Source organism: Streptopelia decaocto (genome assembly GCF_964273445.1).
Source record: "Streptopelia decaocto genome assembly, chromosome: 3".
In the NCBI taxonomy this organism is placed as follows: domain Eukaryota; kingdom Metazoa; phylum Chordata; class Aves; order Columbiformes; family Columbidae; genus Streptopelia; species Streptopelia decaocto.
This window is the reverse complement of record NC_138656.1, coordinates 102,119,696-102,142,968: the sequence shown is the minus strand read 5'-3', so window position 1 is coordinate 102,142,968 and position 23,273 is coordinate 102,119,696. Positions and strand designations below refer to the sequence as shown.

At 40.9% G+C, this 23,273-nt stretch overlaps 1 protein-coding gene across 3 annotated transcripts in view; it reads right to left on the bottom strand.

Moving 5' to 3' along the window:
• Positions 1-6,505: 6,505 nt before the first annotated feature.
• TRAPPC12 (trafficking protein particle complex subunit 12) overlaps positions 6,506-23,273 on the bottom strand; it is a 52,421-nt gene continuing 35,653 nt past the window's right edge. For all 3 annotated transcript variants that reach the window (XM_082050084.1, XM_082050085.1, XM_082050086.1), the window contains exons 8-12: positions 21,607-21,680; positions 12,924-13,022; positions 9,451-9,551; positions 8,568-8,655; positions 6,506-7,157 (exon numbers count right to left, since the gene is read on the bottom strand). In XM_082050084.1, coding sequence (XP_081906210.1) covers positions 6,915-7,157; positions 8,568-8,655; positions 9,451-9,551; positions 12,924-13,022; positions 21,607-21,680 — 605 coding nt within the window. In that variant the 3' untranslated portion in view covers positions 6,506-6,914. The remainder of the gene's footprint in view (positions 7,158-8,567; positions 8,656-9,450; positions 9,552-12,923; positions 13,023-21,606; positions 21,681-23,273) is intronic.

Genomic DNA, 23,273 nt, shown 5'->3' with positions numbered 1-23,273 from the left:
AAGGAGAAGCAGAAGCAGGGTCCATGGGCTCTCAGGAACCCCATTTACTGCACAGCCATCCCATAACGGACTGGGGGAGCGACTGTGAAGAGCAAGCAGGTAACACACTCTTCTTGAGAGAGATTTACGGTTTGGAGGCAGCAGTGAGGGATGGACAGTGCAGTGGCTGCCTGCAGCAATGGCTTTCAGCAGCTCACTGATGTAGGGTGTGACCTGGAGAGCAGGACTGAACCACCTTGTTTTGTTGCCTCTCTGGAGAAATATATACACCCAGTACAGCTCCCATCTCCCGGCTGTCAAGTATAACACACGATCACAGCGCTAACGTTCATTCATCATTTTCATAGCACAATGCATTCTGCTGCTGAGAGGTGGTGGGGGCTGTGGGGGTCTCACTGTCTGCGCTTTTGAGACCATGCCCTTCAGTGCTATAGGTGTCTTTGAAAGGGTGAAAGCTTTGCTCTCTTAAAGTGCCTTTTGTCAGCCAGGAAAAAAGCAATTTGGGGCCGGTATAAAGATTCTACACCTGTGAAGAGATTACATGGGAGATTACACTGTGAGGAAACAGCTGGGCAGAATAAAATGTTAATAGAAAACACTCCAGAGAGTGGAGAGGAGGGAGGGAGTGAGTATGTTCAGTTCCTTCAGATGAAAATTGCAGTGCATTTTCATGGTGATTTTTTGTGTTTCTTTGTATGTGGTTTTTGTTCCCCTCCCCTCCACCCCCATCTAAAAGAGCAAAGCTAAATCAGTTTTTGGTCCAAAACCATGGGTCTGTTTTACTGCAGCTAGTGGAAAATCTCAGTGCATTGATGTAGTATGAAAATTTATGCCAGTGGTTCCAGCAACAACACTTTGGCAGCATTAACTCAGGCAAGGGAAATATTTCAACTCCTCCAGGATTAAAGTTTTTTGTTTGTTTGCTAGTTTGTTTTTAAATGGTAGGAGAAGTGGTAGCTGAGGGGTTTGCAGGCGATAGCTTTTTTGGTACCTGTGTATTATTTTCCACTTCAATCCCAACTTTTCCCAAGTGGCATATACCTCAGTTTCTCATGATCTGCTTGAGAGAGCAGTGGCCTTATTTTCTGCCAGTAAACTATAAGAAAACTGTGGATGATCAGTGGGCTTTTAAATAAATTAGGTGGACAACCCGATGGCTGCAAAATCTCTGACGCTGCCCTCCCTTGTTATGTGTCCTGGGGCAAGTGTCTTTGGCTGATATCCTAATGCAAAGACATTTCATAGCCAGTTAGTTAGACTGGTAACATCCACACCAGGCACTGAGGGGTGCCTACAAATGAGTGTAGGAAAATGCTGACAGCGAACCTGACAAGTATAAAGTCTTCATGCACGCGGAGCATCTCTCGGAGGAGACGCTCTCCTGCCTGGTTCCTGACTCTGGGATTTAGTTTGCACGAGGAGCTGCTCAGAAGGGATGGTTTCCTGACAAAGGCAATCATGTAATATCAGCTGGCAGGCGCCACTGCGCGTAACAACCAAGGTGGCAGCTGAGCTTTGAAGAATATCCCTAGTAGCCAAATCATGGATTTAGGTATTTGGCCAGGCAGAGGCTGGGGACCTGACCTGTGCTATGCTGGAAAATGACATCATCTGCCTGGGTGCCTTCCCTGTGAAAATTGTAGAAATTCTAACATTCCCTTTCCTCTCCCTGAAACAGGGTTACTGCCAGTTGGCTTCTGTTTCCTGAAGCCAAGAGACACATAAACTCATCAGGGGATGAATTATTGTTACAAGTTAAATGTTCCTGGCTCAAGGATCCAGATTTGAAGTGATTTGCTGCACTCATTGTGACTTTACAGCTTGATTCCCAAAACATTTTGTGTGTTTGCAAAGAAGCATTCTGTTGTACCTGCAATTTGCAAACCTAATATTTATGTGACTGAGTCACTAGCTCTAATTTTTTTGTTAACTGTATAATAAGACAAGAAGCAAAATTTCAAAACCTAAAATGCCTGGGCAAAGATTCAACAGTGAAAGGCCTGTGGATCTGTTTCAGTGCTGGCTTCCCCTACTGCAGTTCTCTGGGATACCTGTGCTAATTTTGAAGAGTGCCTCTCCATTTCGTTCCCTTCTGTGCTGCTTCTCAGGGTACTGGTTGATAACTGTTGAGCCTGTTATTAAGCCACATTGGCTGGTGGAAAATTGGGCTGGGTGTGCTCTGTGCCCCTGTGGTGCTCTGGGATTGCATTTGTTCACTGACACAGCCCTGAGCAGCCAAGCCCAGCTCTAGGCTGTGGGTTCCCCTGTAGTCACAGGCATTTGGGCCTGGAGAATTCAATTTGGGTCTACCCTGAGGTTTATTTTTTTTTCCAAAAGACTCAGACAGCTTAAAGCTGACCGGCTGCTGGTGGGAAGGAGGGACGCTGTTCTTGGTGATGTGGTGGCCAGGTTACCCACCAGCTGCCACCGCAGCCCTGGGCTGGGGCTCAGTCCTGCTGCCTGCGCCTGTGTGTGTGCCAGTGTCCCAAGTACCTGCTCAGAGAAATTGACTCTGGCTGCCGTGGTTCTGCCTATTTGGAATAAATTTAAATCTGTATGTGATGCTTCAGTCCTGTTTTCACACATGGCTTGATTGCAAATTGGAGAGGGAATGTGCGTTTCTCACTACAGCTAAATACGACTGGAGATGGGGGTACCACGCATCTTGCAATCTTCTGTTGAATGGCTACGATGCATGTGGTTGATTAAGAGCATGAGCTGATGGACAAATAAGACAGATGCACCGTAGCTATGCAGGCAGGCTATTTCCTGCTTACTCCCCTCTCCAGTTGGGCTTGAAAGACACCTGCAGCAAATGCCTCAGAGGAGGATTGTCTGTCCACCACCTCTTAGAGCACTGCAGTGCATAAAACCTGGCGGCCTGCCTGGGCAGGGTGGCTATTCCCAGCACGTCCTCGTGTTGAAAGCCTCGGGATGACGATGACTCTGAAGCGGGTGTCTGCTGGCTTGGGGAGCTTTTCCACCGGGTCAGTGAGCTCATCCAGCTCACGCACGGCTGCACGAGGGCTCTTGGAAAAATGGGGTAGGTGCAGGAATGATCGTCCTTTCCAGTACGCTGGCTGAAGTCCATTGTGGAGTCTCAGGCACATCTGCACATGCCTTTTGGGGAACGTTGAATGGGTCCAGTCCAAAAACTGAGGCACCAGGAAAATGTAAATGACCAGCTGGTTAAGGGATGCCTTTATCACCTGAACTGCAGTTACGTACCAGAAATGGCAGATAGATGCTTAAGTCCTTTTGAGGATCAGGGGCCCTGTGCATAATGTAATTATCTGAATGTCTGAAGTACAGCTTCTTTGCTGCTTTTAATAAAAGAAGAAATTTAAATGCAGAACTTCTGTTAAGGCACATTAAGCTTTAAGACTTGAATACAACAATCAGCTCATTCAGGCTGTACTTTCCACAGCTTTTCTCACTTAGCCAGATGACACATGCATGCTGTGTTTTAGAACTGAGCTCTGCCCTCATTTACACCAGGAAACCTCATTAAATTCAACTGAATTCATTGTATTTAACAGGATTGCCTGGTGTAATTAATGTTTTGAGGACAAATTTTGTCCTTAGCTTTCATGCTTTAACACCATGTACAGCATTCATATGTGTAACTGGCTGAATACAGGAAATGCAAACACTTCTATGTATGTTAAATCCAAACCATAAACTGACATTGACACTCTTCCTTGCATTTTATAAACAGTTAACAATTTGCATACATCCAGCAGTGATAATATGCCTTTGCATTTAAATTTTAATTATTCTGCAAGTCTACCAGGATGTCACTTGTTTAATGGCTCACTGAGCTTAGAGGTCACCCAGTCCAAGTCTCCTCTACTGGCGTTTTTACCCAAGTAAAAGCTTCGACTAATAAGAACACAGCAAACATACTGAAGTGAGACCTAAGTACTAATACATATGAATTAGAATTTAGAGAAACTTGGAGAACAGGGGATTATGTTTTCAGAGTGTTTATTTTTTAATGGTTGACTCCGACTGGGATGGTAAATTTTTATTCTCTGCTGATCAGAACGCAGGCTGTCACTTACATGTGCAGGGAGTGTAAGGCACTACTGAATCAAAAAAGGAAGCATTTTACTCCTTGACTGAAAAAAGGCAAGTGGCTTCAGCATGCTGGAGGATGGTGGATCATGCTGCTTTCACTTAGAATTGGACAAGACAAATCAAGCTTCCTGAAAGCGTAGACGATAGTATAACAATTTAACGTGACACCGGACATTCAGCTAAATGCACGGGAATCTCTGTTATATTAATTTATATATAATTGTAAATTTTTTTAACTGAAACCACAGAATGGTTTGGGTTGGAATGGACCTCTGAAAATCATCTAGTTCCAACCCCCCTGCCATGGGCAGGGACACCTTCTGCTAGACCAGGTCACTCAAAGCCGCATCCAACCTGGCCTTGAACACTTCCAGGGATGGGGCACCCACAGCTTCTCTGGGCAGCCTGTTCCAGTGCCTTACCACCCTCATGGGGAAGAATTGCTTCCTTATATCTCATCTAAATCTCCCCTCTTTCAGTTTAAAACCACTGTCCCTTTTCCTATCACTAAATGCCCTGGTAAATCGTTCAGTGCTCTCAAAGTCTTTGAGAGCAATGGTGGTTACATACCGGGATTTCTGTCTCCTCAGAAACCCTATGCCCAAGAAAAGTGACGTATGCTGAAGAAAACACATTACTAAAATTATTTATAATGAGTACAGTAACATACCAGCTCAGATTAATAGTTGTGACAAACAGAAAACTACACTGATCTTGACTCAGTTCTAACAACGTGAACTGAGAATTTGTCCAATTACTGTTAAAGCTTGTCTAAAATCTTAGCAATATTTAAAACAAATGTAAAACCTCATAAAGAGCAAGGCAAAAGTAACTACTTTTATTTCCCTGTATTTTAATATTCACCCAAGAGATGTAAATGGTATTTAAACCCAACTAAAGCAGGTGGTGCTCAATCTTTCATTTTTAATATTGGTACTTTAGGACAAGACTACCCATGTGCTGCACTAGTTTAATTCAGATCCAGCTGTGGAACCTGGAGGCCAAGCCAGAAAAGAGAAATATCAACTAATTTAATATTTTTTCGTTTGATTGATACATAACTAGCTATTGTTTCCGTGCGCAAGTGTGACCCATAAAACATGAATATCCTGTAAAAATGGAACAAATTCTGTCTCTTTAAGCTGCAGGGTTATGTCTTTTGAGGTGATTTTTCGGCATCTTCGTTTTTTTTTTTTTTTTTGCAAGTCCAGCTTGCAGCAGTTTTCAAACCACCTGGTTTTTGAGGACAACTGTTGAGCCCCTGTACAGCATCTCCGGTTGGACAAGCACAAAAAATTGTTTAGTTACTTAGAAAACCGGCAGGGGCATTTAAAGATGGTGAGAGTAATTGATGGATGTGGTATAAAAAATGTAACAAATACAGCTACAGAATTGTCCCATGGCACTGATTTATGACAAGAAGGTATTCCAATTGCTAAACATTAAATCTCAGAACAATAGAAAAAGACCAATGAGCAGATGTATATATTGTATTAATGTACAAGGAATAAAGAGTATCTGGATTGTGTCTTTTCATTATAGATGGAGAAATGTGGGCAGAGATGAGAAATACACCGATACCACAGCGGTACTGTGATTCCAAAAATCTGCGTTCCAAGGGATGACAAAATCAGTGTGTGCCCATCCTGTCACATCAGTGCTGACTGCTTGGTGTCCTGCTCCGCCTCACCCCATTTGCTCCTGCTCCATGTGGTGTGACCCTCAGATCCCTCTGCCTCGGGCTCTCCATCCTTTTCCCTGGTTAATACTTTCTGCACCGTGTTTTCACTAGTTAACAGAGGCACTGAGCTGAGATGAGTTGTGTTTCCGCAGCGTTCCTTTCTCTACCCAGCAGAACGCCGGAGCGGAGGAGCTCTGCCTGTCTACACCCAGAGGAACCCCCAGGTTTGAGGGTGTGCATGAGGAACACAGCTGTAGTAGAATAAGAGCTGAAATACACATGCACAAGGGTTCCTACAACCACCTGTGGAATCTGCTGGTGACATCCCAGTAGAGATCTTGGGAATAGAGAAATTCTCCACTCACACCCACAGCTTTCCAGTATCCAAATGCTTTAATCTGAAAGATTTAATGGTATCACAAACCCAAGAAAGTGTAGGGAGACCATTTGTATAATTCAGCTGATGCAGTCCCTTGTACTATGGGACATTCCTACTCTGGGCGACTGTATGAATCCCTGACATGCCATCTGGACATGGTCCTGGGCAACCTGCTCTAGGTGGCCATGCCTGACTTGGGGGGTTGGACCTGGTGATGTCCAGAGGCCCCTTCCAACCTCAACGATGCCGTGATTCTCTAAGGTGGTTATCAAGCCACCTCCTTTGAGAGCAGTGGACACACAAAGTTATGATACTCAGTAGTCTGATGGAGGCAAAATGAGGCACACATAGTAGAGGCAAGTGAATCGCATTCAGAATTTCATTTCTATAATGCACATACTGATATTCTGTCAATAACTCCTGGCTGATGAAATTAGCTCATGTGATTTGCTCACTCATTACTGAGAAACTGTAACAATGATCGAAACAATATAAAGTCAAATTCAGTTTTTCTTACAAAATTAATCTGAGCAACTGACTATATATAGTACACTGTAATGAAGAATAACTAGACAGTAACAGACTTGTAGGGATGAAACTGTCTCTAGGTCAGCACAAAGTCTTCACAATGACAGGACTGAGAGACAACAGATTCTGTAGTAATGCCACTGAATATTCATAACTGAATAGATTTTATTTCACATTTATACATTAGCAAGAGTATATACAATTTTAAAAAAATCAGCCTTGCTGAGAACAATTAGTTGAAATGATCTATCCTAACTTGAGACACTGAGTATTAAAGCTGTCACCCTCTTTGATAGCTACAGCTTCCAAAAGCGCCTGCTTCTTCTGCATACTGCGGGATGACTCCAGTTCATACATCGTGGTCAAGTTGAAGAGAACACTCTCATGCAGGTAGTGTTTAGGGTCCTGCTGAACCATTCCTTCCAATTGCCGGAGGGAATCCTTCAGTTTTCCCAGATAAAGAAGGCAAACAGCAGCGTTGTTGTTAGCCTAGATAAAAATATATTGTAAATAAATAAATAGATGTGTGTGTGTGTGTGTGTGTGTGTGTGTATATATGTATGTATGTATTTACAAGTGGTGAAAGAGAAGGAAAAATAGAAGTCTAGCGTCTGGAGTTACAACAGATTTACTATGTGCTAAGAATTACTATTTTGTGTGTGTCTGTGCAAGTAACTGAAATACATTATCAATCATACAATCCAATCCTTTTCTTGTTATTCTCAAGATTTATCCTGTGCCAGTAGGTCCTGCTGACTTCTAGGAGTTTAAACTCTGAAAGACAGAGTCTAAAATAAAATATAAAGAGTATAGGACATAAGTCAGTTAATTTTGAAAGTCAACTGACACAGATTTCAGAAACTACATGAGTCTCTGCATGCTCTCATTTTCATATGTATTTTTTTAATGACATTACTGTATCTTCAGAAATGTTCTTCTCTCTGGCTTACATATACAATATCCACATAGGCAACAGGAAGAAATTATCACAAAGGCATCTACAACTGACTGCAAGTAAATTCAGCAGATAGGGCAGTCAAAATACATCATAAATGATCCATTTTCTTTTCCACGCAAAAAAGGTTTTATGAGTTACCAAAGAATTCCAACAGTACAAAGTCATATAACCTGTTCAGCAGCAGAAACTTTTGCACTTTCTGAAAGCTGCAGCTAAAGGAAGAACACAGCCATTTCAAACAAATTATTTTTCTTTCTCTTCAGGAAACCTCACTGATCTCGTGCCATTTATAGTACGTACTATTTACAGCCTGCAACACAATGCAGTTCATGTGTTTCTTAAACTCAGTCCCCTCTGTCTTTAAATGGCCTTGGAACAGGCTGCTGGGCGACAGCGGACTCGGTTCTTAGGAACGCTCTTACATGACGGTGCACTGAAAGCTGCCAAATGTAGAAACCCCAAAAGTAAATAAACAGCTCTTCTCTGATCTCCCCTTATGATGGGAATCCAAGGCTCTGACATACAATGTGTTAAAAATGTCACTTTTAAAATTACAATATCCCTTCAGTGCTGTGTGAAATCAAGTTAATCTTACATACACGTTGGCAGCTGCCATTTATTTTTCTGGCATGCATGTCTATGCTAAAACCAGTGAATTTTTTTTTAAAAAAGTGCTTTTGCAAAGATCCTGTAAAACAGAATGTTTTAGAATTTCTACATGCATGCCCAAGTATTCATGCCCTTCATATAGACCGGTTCTTTGTTTCCCATCCCATTTTGTATCACATCCTCATGTATGCTAAAACCCCTTTGGCAGACATGCCACATCCAATTTTTCTATAAAGCTCTGAGCATACTCTGGGTACTAATTAAATCCACGCATGAAGCATTACAAGAATAATTTAGGTGTTCATTATAAATGTAGCAATTCGGAGATTTACCACAGCATTTGATGAGTCGATCCTTAAAATTTCTGAGAAAAATCGATGAGCTTCTGCAAAATTATTCTGACCAAGGTGAAGAAATGCTCTAGAAAGTAAGTGACATGAATGAGTTCTCCTCAAAAACCCAAGGTGATAATATATTTTAAAAAGAATGGACATCATTTTTTATTTTTCCTATTATAGATGTGAGAGTTTCTGACATTTGCTCTTCACGGTGTAATTACAACCAGCAAGGAGACTCTGATTTACAGACAAATGGAATGACAACTTGGACCATTTGGCTATTATATATTCTGCCTACCAAAGCAACAATCTTCATTGTGTTTTTATTAATTTAAATGCAGATAGTCTCTTCCTGGAATTATTTCTTTTAATGAAATTAGCCATGCTGTGTAATTTTCAGAGAACTTTTGAATAGCATTTTCTAAATATATTAAGCCAATGTGCTAAACATTACAAACTGAGTCTCCCATCATGCAGCTCGATTTACTACAGTGTGTTCCAGCGTTCTTTGAAACTCCAGGCGGTAACTCTACTAGCAGATCTGATTGTAGGACAAGGGCCCAAAATAGCTTCTCCTCTCCTAAGAGTTATTTATGCAAATGCATATTGAAAAAGCAGAGTGAAAATATGCAATGCCTGGAAGAATAAGAAAAAGCTTTGTAAAATCAACTGAAGGATCACAATTTCAATCCAGGATAATATGACTGTACCAAGTAATACCGATCTCCTGGGTCTATATGCCATTCAGTCCCACTTATGACAGATGTAGTTACATAAAAGAAAGAGAATGGGATTGTCTCAAGGGTAGTTTAATGCTCACAATGCATACTTTGCAAAACTATATTTTAAAGTTTCATTTAGCTATTAAATTATCTACCTGTTCATTAAAACCATAATTTGGCTCTGTAGTCCATCCAATTTGGGAGTCACTTTCTCAACATCTTGAAAGTATTTTTCTGCAGTTTTTATGTCTCCAATCTAGACAGTAAAATCATAAGAAAGTTACCACAATAAGAAGAAAAGATATCCAACTTGATTATACCTATTACAAAGGATACGAACATGAAAACATATCAAAGTCCAATATCTAATTGTTTGGTACCTATCTGACTGGTTCACATCTATTATCAAACATGGTATTTGAAGAGCCACGTTAAGATCATGACAAGAACCCCAGAAGAGCATGTGGTTCTATCTAAGGCAGCGTTTCTCAGCTGTGGGTTGTGGAGCACCCACTGACTGTATGGCAGGGCTGCCCCACCTCATTCACCTCTTTTGCTGTAACCCACTCCACAGTTTATACAATCAGCTGAAAATGAGAAAAGGTCAGAGTTACTTCCTGTGAGACTGGGTGTTAGTCTGCAGGCAGCGAAGAGGATGCTGCCCAGAGGCAGGAGCCATCAGCGGGCAGGAGAACTGCCGGAATGCAGCAGCCTGGTAGTGTAGGACCTGTCCTCGGTGAACCCACACTTACGGGTCACAGCTGGGGACTTCAGGATGACTTCAGTGCATGAGACTGAAACATGTCAGAAAACAACCCCAATGACACAGGTCTCTGATGGTATCGGGGAGACAGTCCATTTGCAGACTGAGAAATACTGGTGAGCGGCTCATGCAGGCTGAAGGGATGAGGGATGTGAAAACTGGCATAGAGAGGAGCAGGTTTTATGGGAGGAGGGGATACGGAAGGGCACTTCTGGAAAGGAAGAGGTATTCCACCTAATGGTATGTCACATACATTGCTATTTGAGATGAAAAAAATCTTTGATGAAGGTCCCTTTGGTAAATAAGTTAGCAATGTGCATCTCATAGAAGGATAACTTGTACTTTTGGTAAGGTTTCACAATAGTGTCTAGTTTTGGGCTGCAGAGATGGAAGGAGAAAAAGACTTAGTACTGGGTACAATACATCTGTCAAAAGGAGCACAACTAAACTCATTCAGGAGCATAAAGCCATGGAAACCAGGCAGCCCTCAGATGGGGAGATTCAGGGGGCCCTCAAGAGTGATCACCTGTCTGTTCAAGGACAGCACCAACATTACCAAAAATGTTTGACAAATGTGTTGAAGTCTCCCTAAAGCTCTCAGCTAGTGAATATTACACAGCCTCCTTAGGAAACTTAATCCAGAATTCTTAAATAGCCTTAGCATTAGAAAATACACTCTATCTTGCTGCAGCAACCCACCTTTTCATCCCATCTATAGCAGTACAACTCCTCTGTTTTAACAGCCTTTTCCATACTGGAACATTTTCTCCTATGTTTCCTCTTCTAGAATGAGAATCAATTTCCAAGCAAATCAGTGTTCACTCCTTTCTCATAGGTAATGCTTTTTGGATTCTCTGAACTCTCTCCTGTTACTTCATGTCCTCCCCAAGTGCCTGCTGATCTCCAACTGAGCTCTCACCAGCAGTGAAAATGGAAGAATTATTTATATTTCACATGTGAATATGAAGTTTGCTTTTATGCCACAGTATTTTGGAAATCCTGTTTGTTTACTCGTGTGTAGTTTGCTTACCCTTAGCCTAATTCCTGTCTACCGAACAGTGTCTTGTTAGTTCTTTCCCATTTTGTATTTGTTATTACTCTCAGTCTTTGGTCGTATTTTGCCTTCGCTGTTTGAATCGCAGCCAATTTAACATTTCAGTTTCTCAACTTGTCAAGACTATTTTGCATTCTGATCTTGCCCTTCATAGTGTCTGTATCACTCCCAGCTTGGTATCATCTCTATGTTTTACAAGCAGGCTTCTAATTTCATCATACAAGCACCTAACCAAAAAATACGAACACTGGCAAACCCTAGAGATCCTTGTAGAAAAGATCATCTAGCAAGTCCTTCCAGTCTACCAGCGAATGACTTTCCAAGTACACTTTTCAGACACAGCAATCATCCATCTTAAGGTCTCATCTAGATTTCTTCCCAACTTGCTCATGGGAGTATCATAGTGGGAGTATCATAGTGGCAGTATCCAAAGCCTTAATAACATCCCTAATATAATAGATACTACTTTACCTCTGACCACAAAACCTCTCCCTTGACAACATAAAGAAATTATTATTCTTTATATTTAGGGCAGGGGTGTCAAACCCATTTTCACCGGGGGCCACATCAGCCTCGTGGTTGCCTTCCAAGGGCCAAATGTAATTTTAGGACTCTATAAGTTACATTTATACATTTATACATATATCCCCTGATTTAGGGGATGATCTGATTGAACACTGCACTCAAAGATGTAACTTTCATCTACCAAAGCATTTATGGAATATCCACTAATACTCTATCTGATGAAACAGATGCATTTCTTCCAGATGTTACATAACTGGACTCAAACAAAGCAAACATTATTCATTCTTAAAACTTACACATCAGTTATAATGACAAAGAATACAATTTCCCTCTATAAATACCACTAAAGGTATAAACCACCAAGAAGATAATCACATTTAACTAAAAGATAATACTGGCACAAGTGTAATTGAATCTGTCCTTGAATATTTTTAGCCTGGAAATTAGAAGGAAGCCCCTAACCATGAGAATAATCAATTTCTAAAGCAAACTACCAGTTTGCTCCACTGGGAGCTTGATGAGTCCAAATATGCTTTGAGACTAATCACACCGTATTTGTGATCGTGAAGAGTTCTCATTTCTTAGCAGCATCTTGTATCTTCTCAGCAAACATGCCAAACTTTTAATTCTCATTTTTATCACGGAAGGAAACAGTTTACTTTTTTTTGGCAGAACAATTAAAAGAAAGAATTAATTGCAATTAGTAATTAAAATGTTAAATATTTAAAGTGATCTTCATCACTTAATTTTACTTAGTTCATAAAATGTGATTTCAGTATCTAATAATAATTAGCACTTGGAAGAAAAATGAAAATTCCTCTGTTAAACTCAAATAATCATATCCTCTAACAAGGAGCCTCCCATATACTATGTGCTTTAGTTTGTTGCTTGTCTGGAAACCAAGCTCTCTCTTCTCAGGGATATAACCTGGACAAAAAAAGGAAACTCAATTTTTTCCTAGCTGAAGGCAGCCATTACATAGAGGAGTTTTACCATTAGTTTTAGGGAAAGCAGAATGTTGCTCTTTGATTAAATTATTAGCATAATTTTCAACAGCATATTCTCTGCTCACAAATGTACATGCATGTACTTCTAATATTATAGGTGCTATATATCTCCTAACTTTATCTAATACCACATGGTAGAAGTTGGGGTTTTTTTTGACCACTGTCTCTACAATTTGATACCTGCCCTATAAAAACAGTTATAGTTTTAAATGCAACAATTACTCACTGCATAGCTGTTAATGGCAATATTACCTAGCAGATTTAGAATAAAATGCATACCTGAAGGAAGATCCTTCCAATTCCACTCAGCAGCTGAGGCTCTTGCTCTGGGTAGTATTTGATGACGGTGTGATAAGCTTCTACAGCGAGCACATAGTCCTAAGGGGTGAAAAGCACATGACCAGATATTTAAGTTCAGCATTCTTTAGTCTTTGTGTTTCCTTCTCTTTAATGAAATATTCAAACAGAATTAAAGTAACTGCAACTTGTCAGTGGGACAGAATTTTTATCTGTCACAGTAGGGACTAGTAGCTCACTATATTGGCCTTTTCTCAGTTATACTGGAACTGCATACACAGAGGAGCTTTTTTTTCGTGTGTGTCTGTGTGTGTTTTGTTTTGTTTTGTTTTAAACTAGATCATATTCTGTGCGTAGCTAAATGCCAAGAACAAAGAATCTGAACATTTACTCTTCAGCTGAGATTATGATTTGGAATGAAAATCCAAAGCCGCCTGTGTCACTACGGCATACACATTTGAGAACTTTCTCATGTTTCAAGTATGTATATAATTTACACAGTTTAACAAACTGTGTTCCAAAGCTTTGAGAACTGCTTGTGCATGTGCTCTTGTGAAAAATGTAATGTGACAGAAGCTGCAATTCACGCACAACTTGAGATGACAAACTAGCACTGCTGCCAATGGAAACAAGGCTTTTTCTATCCCTCCACCCAAACCCTCCTTCCCTTCTACCATACTATCTAAAAGGAAAATGAGCAGATAATCTAAACAGAACAATGATTTGGGCTAAAACTAAGTGAGGGGTGGGCTGGTTCTGAACTCCAGAAAGCTTTGCAACTGACCCCCCACCACCTGCACAAAAGACTGTGCTGAGTGGCAGCTTTGAGACCTGCCTGCTCAAGATGCAGCGCGATCGTACCCTCCACATAATAACCAGTGACAGAGGATTAAACAAAGTCATGGTCCCATTTCCCACAGGAAAGAAACCTCCATGTGACTAGTTAGTGCAGTCATAGAATCATGGAATGCCCTGAGCTGGAAGTGACCCACGAAGATCATCGAGTCCAACTCCTGTCCCTGCATATGACAACCCCACAGTTCACACCCTGTGTCTGAGGGTGTTGTCCAGTCTCTTCTTGAACACTGTCAGGCTTGGGGCCGTGACACCTCCCTGGGGAGCCTGTTCCAGTGCTCCACCACCCTCTGGGTGAAGAACCTTTTCCTGATGTCCAACCTAAACCTCCCCTGGCACACCTTCCTGACAAACCCTCAGGTTTGGTCGCCAGAGAGAAGAGTTCGGCCCCTTTCCCCCATCCTCCCCTGTGAGGAAGCTGCAGACTGCGATGAGGTCTCACCGCAGTCTCTTCCAGGCTGAACAAACCAAGTGACTTTAGCCACTCCACATATGGTTTCCCTTCCAAACCCTTCACCAACTTCACAGCCCTCTTCCGGACACTCTCCAGTAGCTTTATATCCTTTTTATCCTGTGTCACCCAGAACTGCACACAGTGCTCCAGCTGAGGTCGCACCAGTGCACAGCAGAGCGGGACAATCGCGTCCCTCGCCCGGCTGGCAATGCTGTGCTGGATGCACCCAGGACACGTTTGGCTCTCTTGGCTCCCAGGGCACACTGTTGGCTCATGTCCAGCTGTTTCATGGTTAAACAGCAGTAATTCCGTGATCTGGGCAGTAAATGACTCGGAGAGCCTGGCTACATGGCCTTTGGCTGCGACACACGAGGAACGCTGCTTGTGCGTTACGTGGTCTGGAAGGCACGTAGAGGTTCGGTCACAGGGCTGCATGAGCCACAGCTCCAGCTTTAGGGAGCGATCCAGAGCGGAGACAGAGGAAGCTCCTGTTTGCTTAGAAAAGCCACGGATACGCAAAGACAGAAGCCTCTCTGAGCTGTACAGGTTTGGTGCTTCTTGACAGTCCTGCCCTTCAACTTAATACAAGAATTTGTAGTGGGTGTCAGGAAGTCAAAGACATCAAAGAATAATCTTTAAAAACTGCACAGACATCTTGGGATACTCTCTACCCTACCATTTTTCCTGGTAAAATTAGAGTGCTCATTTAACTTGTCCCTAATGTGATCACAGCTACTGGTAAAGGTACTTTTTCTTCATCTGCTGCTTAGTCTGAGGAGGCAAAGGGCCCCAGCTGTAACCAATTTATTTTCCTGAGGTCGCACTTAAAAGGACTGAAACCTGCTTGACCTGTGCACCAGGTCACCATTTGGAACATAATAATTGTTTCACACACAAAAAAAATCAAGATAAGTCTTTGGAGTCTGATCTGTATAGAAGAGAAATGACATGTCCTGTAATCACAGAATCACAGAACGTTAGGGATTGGAAGGGACCTCAAAAGATCATCTAGTCCAATCCCCCTGACAGAGCAGGAACACCCAGATGAGGTTACACAGGAATGTGTCCAGGAGGGTTTTGAATGTCTCCAGAGTAGGAGACTCCACAACCTGCCTGGGCAGCCTGTTCCAGTGTTCTGTCACCCTCACTGAGAAGAAGTTTCTTCTCAATTTTAAGTGGAACCTCTTGTGTTTCAGTTTGAACCCATTACCCCTTGATCTACCGTTGGTTGTCACCGAGAAGAGCCTGGCTCCATCCTTGTGACACTCACCCTTTATATATTTGTAAACATTATTGAGGTCAACCCTCAGTCTCCTCTCCTCCAAGCAAAAGAGCCCCAGCTCCCTCAGCCTTTCCTCATAAGGGAGATGCCCCACTCCCTTAATCATCTCTGTTGCCCTGCGCTGGACTCTCTCCAGCAGTTCCCTGTCCTTCTTGAACTGAGGGGCCCAGAACTGGACACAATATTCCAGGTGTGGTCTCACCAGGGCAGAGCAGAAGTTGACTTACACAGCCCAGGAGGTGTTCTGCAGGACCTTTCTTTTGCAAACAACTTGTATATTGTGCATATAATGATTAATTCTGAACAGTTAATCATTAACATTTAGAGTTTATTCCAATTCTAGTGTGCTATGCCACATTCATGCTTATTGGTAATGGAAAGAGTCCAGACCAAAGACAAAAGGCCATACACAGAAAAAATATTTATTTAAATTCTGATTTATTTAGTGTTCAGAAGCCAAATGTGATGAAATTTATGCTACCAAAATTTTTCATTAGTTTATCACTTAAGCTCAGTTTTCACTGTAACAGCTCTCTCTAAAGGAATTAATTGATCACAGAGTCAGGTATGCTAGGTAGGCATAAAAAACTTGCACTAAGGACCCCATGAACTGGCTCCTTAGAGGAACCCCAGCCACACTTGTATTAGTTATTAATACCTGCAAGAGCATCATTTATAAAATCTGAAAGATTGTATATGACCGTGAATTTTATCCCTTCAAGCATAAAATGTATTCATTGGAGAAATAATTCTATTACAACAAATTCTAGCTTTTGTGCTCAATGTCTTCCATGCTGTGGTCTAAAGCTGCCCCTCACTCTGCACTCAGTTTGACGCTCATTCTGAGGCTCAGGCTGCACCACAAAGGTGCAGAGAACACAACCACGAGGGATGGGGCTTTACAGGCACATCCCCAGACTGATGCACAAACAACTCGCAGGAGATCATGCAGTTAAGCTGAAGGAAAAGTGCTTCTGTCAGCTTAGTTTACAGCTTAGTGTGAACTGACTGCAGAGAAGTCAGAGCCAGAAGCAGCTGCACGAGGGGGCACTGTCTGCACAATGATAACACCACAGGCGCCCCAGTGCAGGCAGCAGCAAGCAGCCAAATGGCATCTTGGAGGCCAACACTGCCAGGGCTTCGTGGCCCAGTCAGGCAAAAAACCCTCCTCTCCTTTTGCATTCCCTGTCAAATGAGGTGGTGGATCCCTGGAGACATTCAAGGCCAGGCTGGACAAAGCTCTGAGCAACCTGATCTAGTGGAAGATGTCTGTGCTCATTGCAGGGGGGTTGGACTAGATGACCTTTGAAGGTCCCTTCCAACCCAAATATTCTATGATTCTATAACTGTACATCACCACATGTATTATCATAAGGAGTACATAAACATTCACGCCTCCTAAAATATGAGAGTATAGGTGAAGCTTTAAAGGTCTATGCACAGTATTTGTGGATTTGGCACCCTGATGCCATGCAACGGCACAGCACACAGCATCTGCGCTTATCTACCCCATGCCATGCAGTACTTGTCACAGGAACAGGACCCACTTCTTCCAGGACATGACAAGGGACTAAGTTATGTATGTCCAAAGCCACCCCTAAGCCTAGGAAAGGATGGCCCCAGGATGAAACTGTAGAACATTATCACAATATCCAGGCTCACTTCTAAATACAACCTCATTTTGTAGCTACTGCAGGATCCCATAGTGAGTTTTAAACACATTTACTCTTTCCCCCATACTATCCTGGAAGCAGTAGCAGATTTCTAGAGTATCCCCTACATGTGTGACACTATTCCATAATAAGTTATAAAAGCATCTCATCTGACAGCTCCTTCTGAAGCAGCATGTTGTAAAGTAGATGAGATTTACTCTCATTTACTAAAGACTTATTTTTCATTCCCACCTTTGCTAATGTGACGTGGTATAAGAAAAATTGTCTATGAGAATGATGAACAGATACCCTCCCAAAGGAGTGAACTCTTGGTTGACACAAACTGTGGTTGTAAGGAATAAGACATATCAGGTACTGTCAGAAAAAACCCAGTGACTACAGCCTGTGATCTTACAACTTAAAGGCTGGGCTGATGTATTGTCATGGTCTTTAATTTCTCAAGATTGAGAGCCTACAGATTTTCCACACCTTCATTAAAAAATCTCAAAACAAGGACTGAAGTCACACAAATCAGGATATGAATGAGAGTTGGTCTGTTGTTTTATAATTCAATGTCTCTTTTATTATGAAAATTTAGAGCTAACATTAAATATACTCATTCAAAATAGTTCTAGTGAGCTATTTTATCTATTGGAAAATGGCAGGTGGGGCTTGTTTTTCCTTTGATGTATTGCAATATAACTGTATTTCACTTAATAGTCACTGCATTATACATTTTCATGTTTCCCTCACCACCATCTTAAGTACTTAAAATATTAATTAAGAGATATTTAGAAATAAGTGTAAATGACCATGACATGTAGAATGCTGCAAGTAGGTTCAATAAACCCTAGACTAAAAATCAGCTTTAGTCATACAAACTGTATAGTTCATAAAGACTATATTTTGGGAAGAGAGGACAGGTATAACTTATCCTTCCTCTCCATCTAGTGCACCTGTGGAAGACCAGCCAGGCAAAAGACATGATGATTCATGCAGTGTTTCTCCTTTAAATCAGAGAGGAACCAGAGTCCTTAGGCATAAGTCCCTTGCGTCATTAGTACAAGCTGTTTCCTCCTTTGTACAGTTTTAATTTGTATTAGACCCAAACTAAAATCAATTCTAATGCTTTTGTTTTCACGAAGGGCAAGCTCTACAACAGCTAAGACAACCCTGAAAGAAATCTAAAAGTGCAAAATGTGCTGTTAATTAGAGTGCATTTATAATATATATGGAAAGTACTTAAGTGTTTATTCCTCAGAGAGGTAAAAGTCTGGTAAGATGGTGTCAAAAATGATTTTAGCTCAGATGAAAAGAACCTTAAAAGTTTTCAAGACACTTCCATGGTGATTTAGTAAAATGACAGATGTTTTACAATTGTTGAAATGAAGCAATGCACATCATCAGTTGCATTTTAAATTAACATTCCCTCATGCTGCTGTATTCAGGGTACGCTTTCATAGTGACTTAAGCCCCCAGCTCCTGCAAATGGGAGTCTGCAGTGGCACGTTACATGGCCTCCCCTTCCTGCTGTATTTTCACCTTGTTGCCCTTGTTCACATGGAACGAGGCAAGCCGATTCAGTGAACTGAGATCCACAACTTCTTCAGTTTTGTGACTTGGTTTAGTCCCATAATGGTGCATGGAAGGAAGCTAGAATACGTTTAAGAAAGGTTCTACAATGAAAAGGGGATGAGCAGGAAAAGCCCATGCAGTAGGACTGCCTTAAACTGCTACTGAACGTGTCATGGGTCACACACCTCCAGGGACATGGGCAGACATCAGTGCCTTGGAACGACTGTCCCAGGGTGAGGGAGGCGCGTGGTTCATCTCCTGTTCCCACAGATCACCTGTGCAAGTCTTCTTTGTACCTCACCTGCTACATCCAAAACCATCTGCCCCTCTTTTTCAATAATTTAATGAGATCTTTAGCTATGAAGCTAATGCGGGCATATTTAAAAAGACAAAAATCACTGTGCTTCATAAACGGCATTCCCAGAGTCAGAAAAGTAATGCAGAAAAGCAATGATATGAAATAAACCTAATTAAAGTTGAGGATAACTGAAGTAGATTTAAATAGTTATAGGCCAAACATCTAATCAAAGTATTTTCATTTTCAAGACTCAGTCCTGACAAGATTCTTCCCTATTACATACTACTGAAGATTTTTGGCCAAAGAAAGGGATTAGTAAAAACAAGATAGTATTTTTATTTTTTTATACCAATGTCACAATGTTTTACTTTAATAAGTGATTATTATTAATCTACTAATAGCACAACCTATCCCATTTGCCTAGTAGTACTTGGGGATCAAATATGACCATACTGCAATATTGTGATTATTCACTAGATGGCAATAGATGGCACTGAAGTGGAGAATGAAATCAATTGAGGTGATTTTTTTCTCTTTTTTAATTACATACACTTGAAGTACTTGAATAAAAACAAACGCAATTTTTAAAATGTATTACACAACGGCAAAAAAAATTATATATATATGGAAATCTGTTCAATTAATGTAATTGTTCATGGGAGAATTAACTGTGTTTAAATATTATTTGAAGAAACATTGAATTCTTTAGAAGGTGGAGAAGATGATTATAGCATTGCTGCATGTCAGAATGGTCTTAAAAATTATTACATTTAGAAATAACCAATATAATTGTCTCACAGAGGATCTGTCACATAAGTGGAAAAATTAACTTCATGTACTACTCTGGTTTCAAGTGCCACATGACTATATTTGAAAAATCTTTCTTAAAAACTCTCTGCTCCTCCATACAGGGATATTTCTGAAAACTGAAAGACTCACAACTGCTCCGTAGCCAATGCACTGAAATGCAAATTACAGACGGAAGTCATTATGCATTAACATGCGGTTGTGGGTAAACAGAAAGTTATTGTAGAATGCTAAATTTCTAACTTAACAGCTGTGAGATAGGCCCTAAATACAACTGGTCTTGAGAAGTATCTGAGCTGCAGTATTTTTGAAGAACTATTTCCAAAAAGGTGACAATTGGTATTCACAAATATATTTCTACTACTAGAAGAAAAAAGCACAAACAAGACCAAACTAGGAGAAAGGTGAGAACTGTGCATGCACGTGGATTTGTGTGTACACAAAAACACTGTAAGTGTTAAAAACAATTCACAGTCAAAATGAAAGTGAACTTCTTGAAAAAATATATTACCAGCATTTTCTTATTTATATATTCTACTTCGTTTGGGATGACAACTCCTGCTTTTCTCCACTTCCTTTTTCAAAAAGAAAATTCCCTAAAAACTGAACCTACATTACATATCTCCTTAAAAACACAAATGCTTACTAATTCTTAGAAATACCTAAAGTTTAACGGAAGATTATTTCTGTTCAAAACAGAAATGTTATGATCACAATATTATTATGAATACACATTTCTGTTTTCCATAATTCTCATAAAAAGGATATTATACTTCATGTACAGCAGTATTTGGATAGCTGGATCATATCTAAAAAAATGCATGCTTTTTGAGGTATTGTAATATTAAAAATGGAGCCCCGTTTGGGAAGTAGCTTAGGAAACATCGGAGGGTCAGGTTTGTCATGACTTTGGGCAATCAAAGAGCAGGGAGCAAGGAGTGCAGGTCTTGGCCTGTGAAGATGATACTGGTGACAGCTCTGCTCTGAGGCTGTTGCTGCTGCTAATTGATTTGTGAAGCACAGAGAAGCTCAGGAAAACAACAGTTTGTTGCATGCTCAGAATGCTGATATCCCTGCTTCCCTGACCATGACATGCATGCCAGAAGAAGTTTCATTTCTGTTTCTTGAGTACAAGGAGAAGCTCAGTGTTGTACCAAATGTAGTAGGATTGCTTCAAAAACAGCAACCAAGCTACAAAAAACCCCAACAGCAGAAGCCAGTTACTTTTGCTTTTATTCCTTACTCTTCTGCCTTTACCCACTAGTGAGGATTTAAAGTTGAAAGAAGGCATCTTACAAATGAGATAGGTTGACAAGGGAGGATGTATTTAGATGTTCTGGATCTTCATCATATACAAAGGCTACAGTATTATTAATTCTCCCAAACAGAGAAACATTCCTAGTGCACAGTTTGAAAAAGACAGAGCACATAATAGCTTTTAATTACAGCATTTAGTTAAGTGTTTGAAAAATTCAATTTAAAAATGCAAATTCAGTATTGTTATTACATGTTCTCCAGGATTATTTGGGGAGAAATAAGTGCAGATATGTTCCCAAAGAACATTACTGCAAATGGTTATCTATTAAGTAAGACATTATTAAGTCTAATTAATTCTTCACTAAGCAAAGCCTCCATGTACAGTCAGGTAGTCTTCCCTTATCTATGCACCAGCAATTCTGCACTTTCTCTGACATTCTATTCTGGAATATACGGTACCTCTGCAGTTGCTGCCACCCACGTACCTTCATCATTAGCAGACAGTTTGCCATGGAGTACATCACCCGGCCCAGACGCGACCTCCACAGCTGAACAGAGGCTGCAAAATAAGAGCAGCGTGTGAATTCGCACAAATAAATTAGAGGCTCTTTCTTGCCATCAATTATTGGTCCTATGAATTACGATTTTGAAAGATCCTCCTCGTTAACACCACTGGGTTTCAGACTAGAATTTTTAATTGTCAGCCACACTGCACCATCAGACAGAAAATTCTGCATCTTTGAGGAAAGAGCTCAAGCGGCTCTGGGGACCATTCACAATGCAACAATTTGGAGCACCAGACAACCGCTCAGCTTTGAGCTCAGGCCATGTATTAAACACTAAAAGAAGCCACGCATCTTCCAGTATCAGAAAAAAAGGTGCATAAAAATATTCAAGTGACAATAAGCCTCAGTTTAAAAACATGCAATCTACAGCATTAAATGTGGTAAACTCAAAAATCAAACACAGCTAAAATGTCATTTCAGAGCCAAAACACGCAGGGTGAGAACCGTCTGCGTCTGGGACTGTTTGTGCTTGCCTCTGGCTTAGAGAAATGCTGGAAAAAAATCTGCCAAGCCTGTCTGCTTTCCCCACGCTCCTGGAGCCTGCAGGCATTAAAAGCTGCAGCAGCAGATTTCTCTCTCTTGCTTTGCAGACAGACTCGTGATGCAAGAGAATGGTTCACACAGATCCTTATTCTCTCCTGTGTGACAGTACCATAGATCAATGCTAGAAATATTCCTCTAATCCTCAAAAATTAACGTTAGACGTATTAATTTAGTAGATTTGGAAAATAAATGTATCTCAGTCAATCAGCTGTCAAGGTCACTGTAATGATTGGAAAGGGAGGGAGGAAAGGGAGAAGAGGCTCTTTCAACATGATTGTGATAACTGAGACCGCTCATTTGTATCAGTAATGTAGTCTCTGATGGAAGCATGGCAGGTCACATAGATAATTCTTTCAGCACACATAAATGCCATTACAAATAAGAAGAGTGGTGAAATGTCTAGTCCCCTTCCTAAAATATCCTTCAATCCTCTCCAAAAAACTCCTTCAATCCTCTCCAACAACAAAACAAAACAAAACAAACCCAAGCAAAGCAAACCTATTCTGTGATTCTGTGAATATTCCCAAATTACCTCTGTCAAAAGAGGGGCATAATGTGTGGCCCAAGACTGAACCCAGTATTTCATCCACTGTACCTTAAAATAATTAATTACTCCTAGCTTTTGTTTTAGAAATTCCCCCTTGACAACACGTCCCTACTTCTGTTAATGGAGAGGATGCTGTAAACCATGAGCAAATATTTTATGCTACATTTCTGTTTTTCTTTCCTTGTGAGTATCTGTAAAACCTGGACATAATTAAATAACACTCCTTTATAATTTCACTTATGTTTATCTCTCCTTTTTGCATGTCCTCATAGTTTGATAACCACATTCAGCTTTTTAGGACTCAGGTGACAATAAATGAGATGCTGATTCCTGCAGTGGGGTTATCTAGATTTCCTGTGAACAATCCAATAGCACCAGCTCCGGTTCTCAAACAGGACTGCAAAGCAGAGAGACCCGATGTCTGCAGTCTGTGCTGTAATATAAATTGAACAGGAACCTGATCCGGAAATTCTGCAGCTCAGTGGGATGAGGCTTC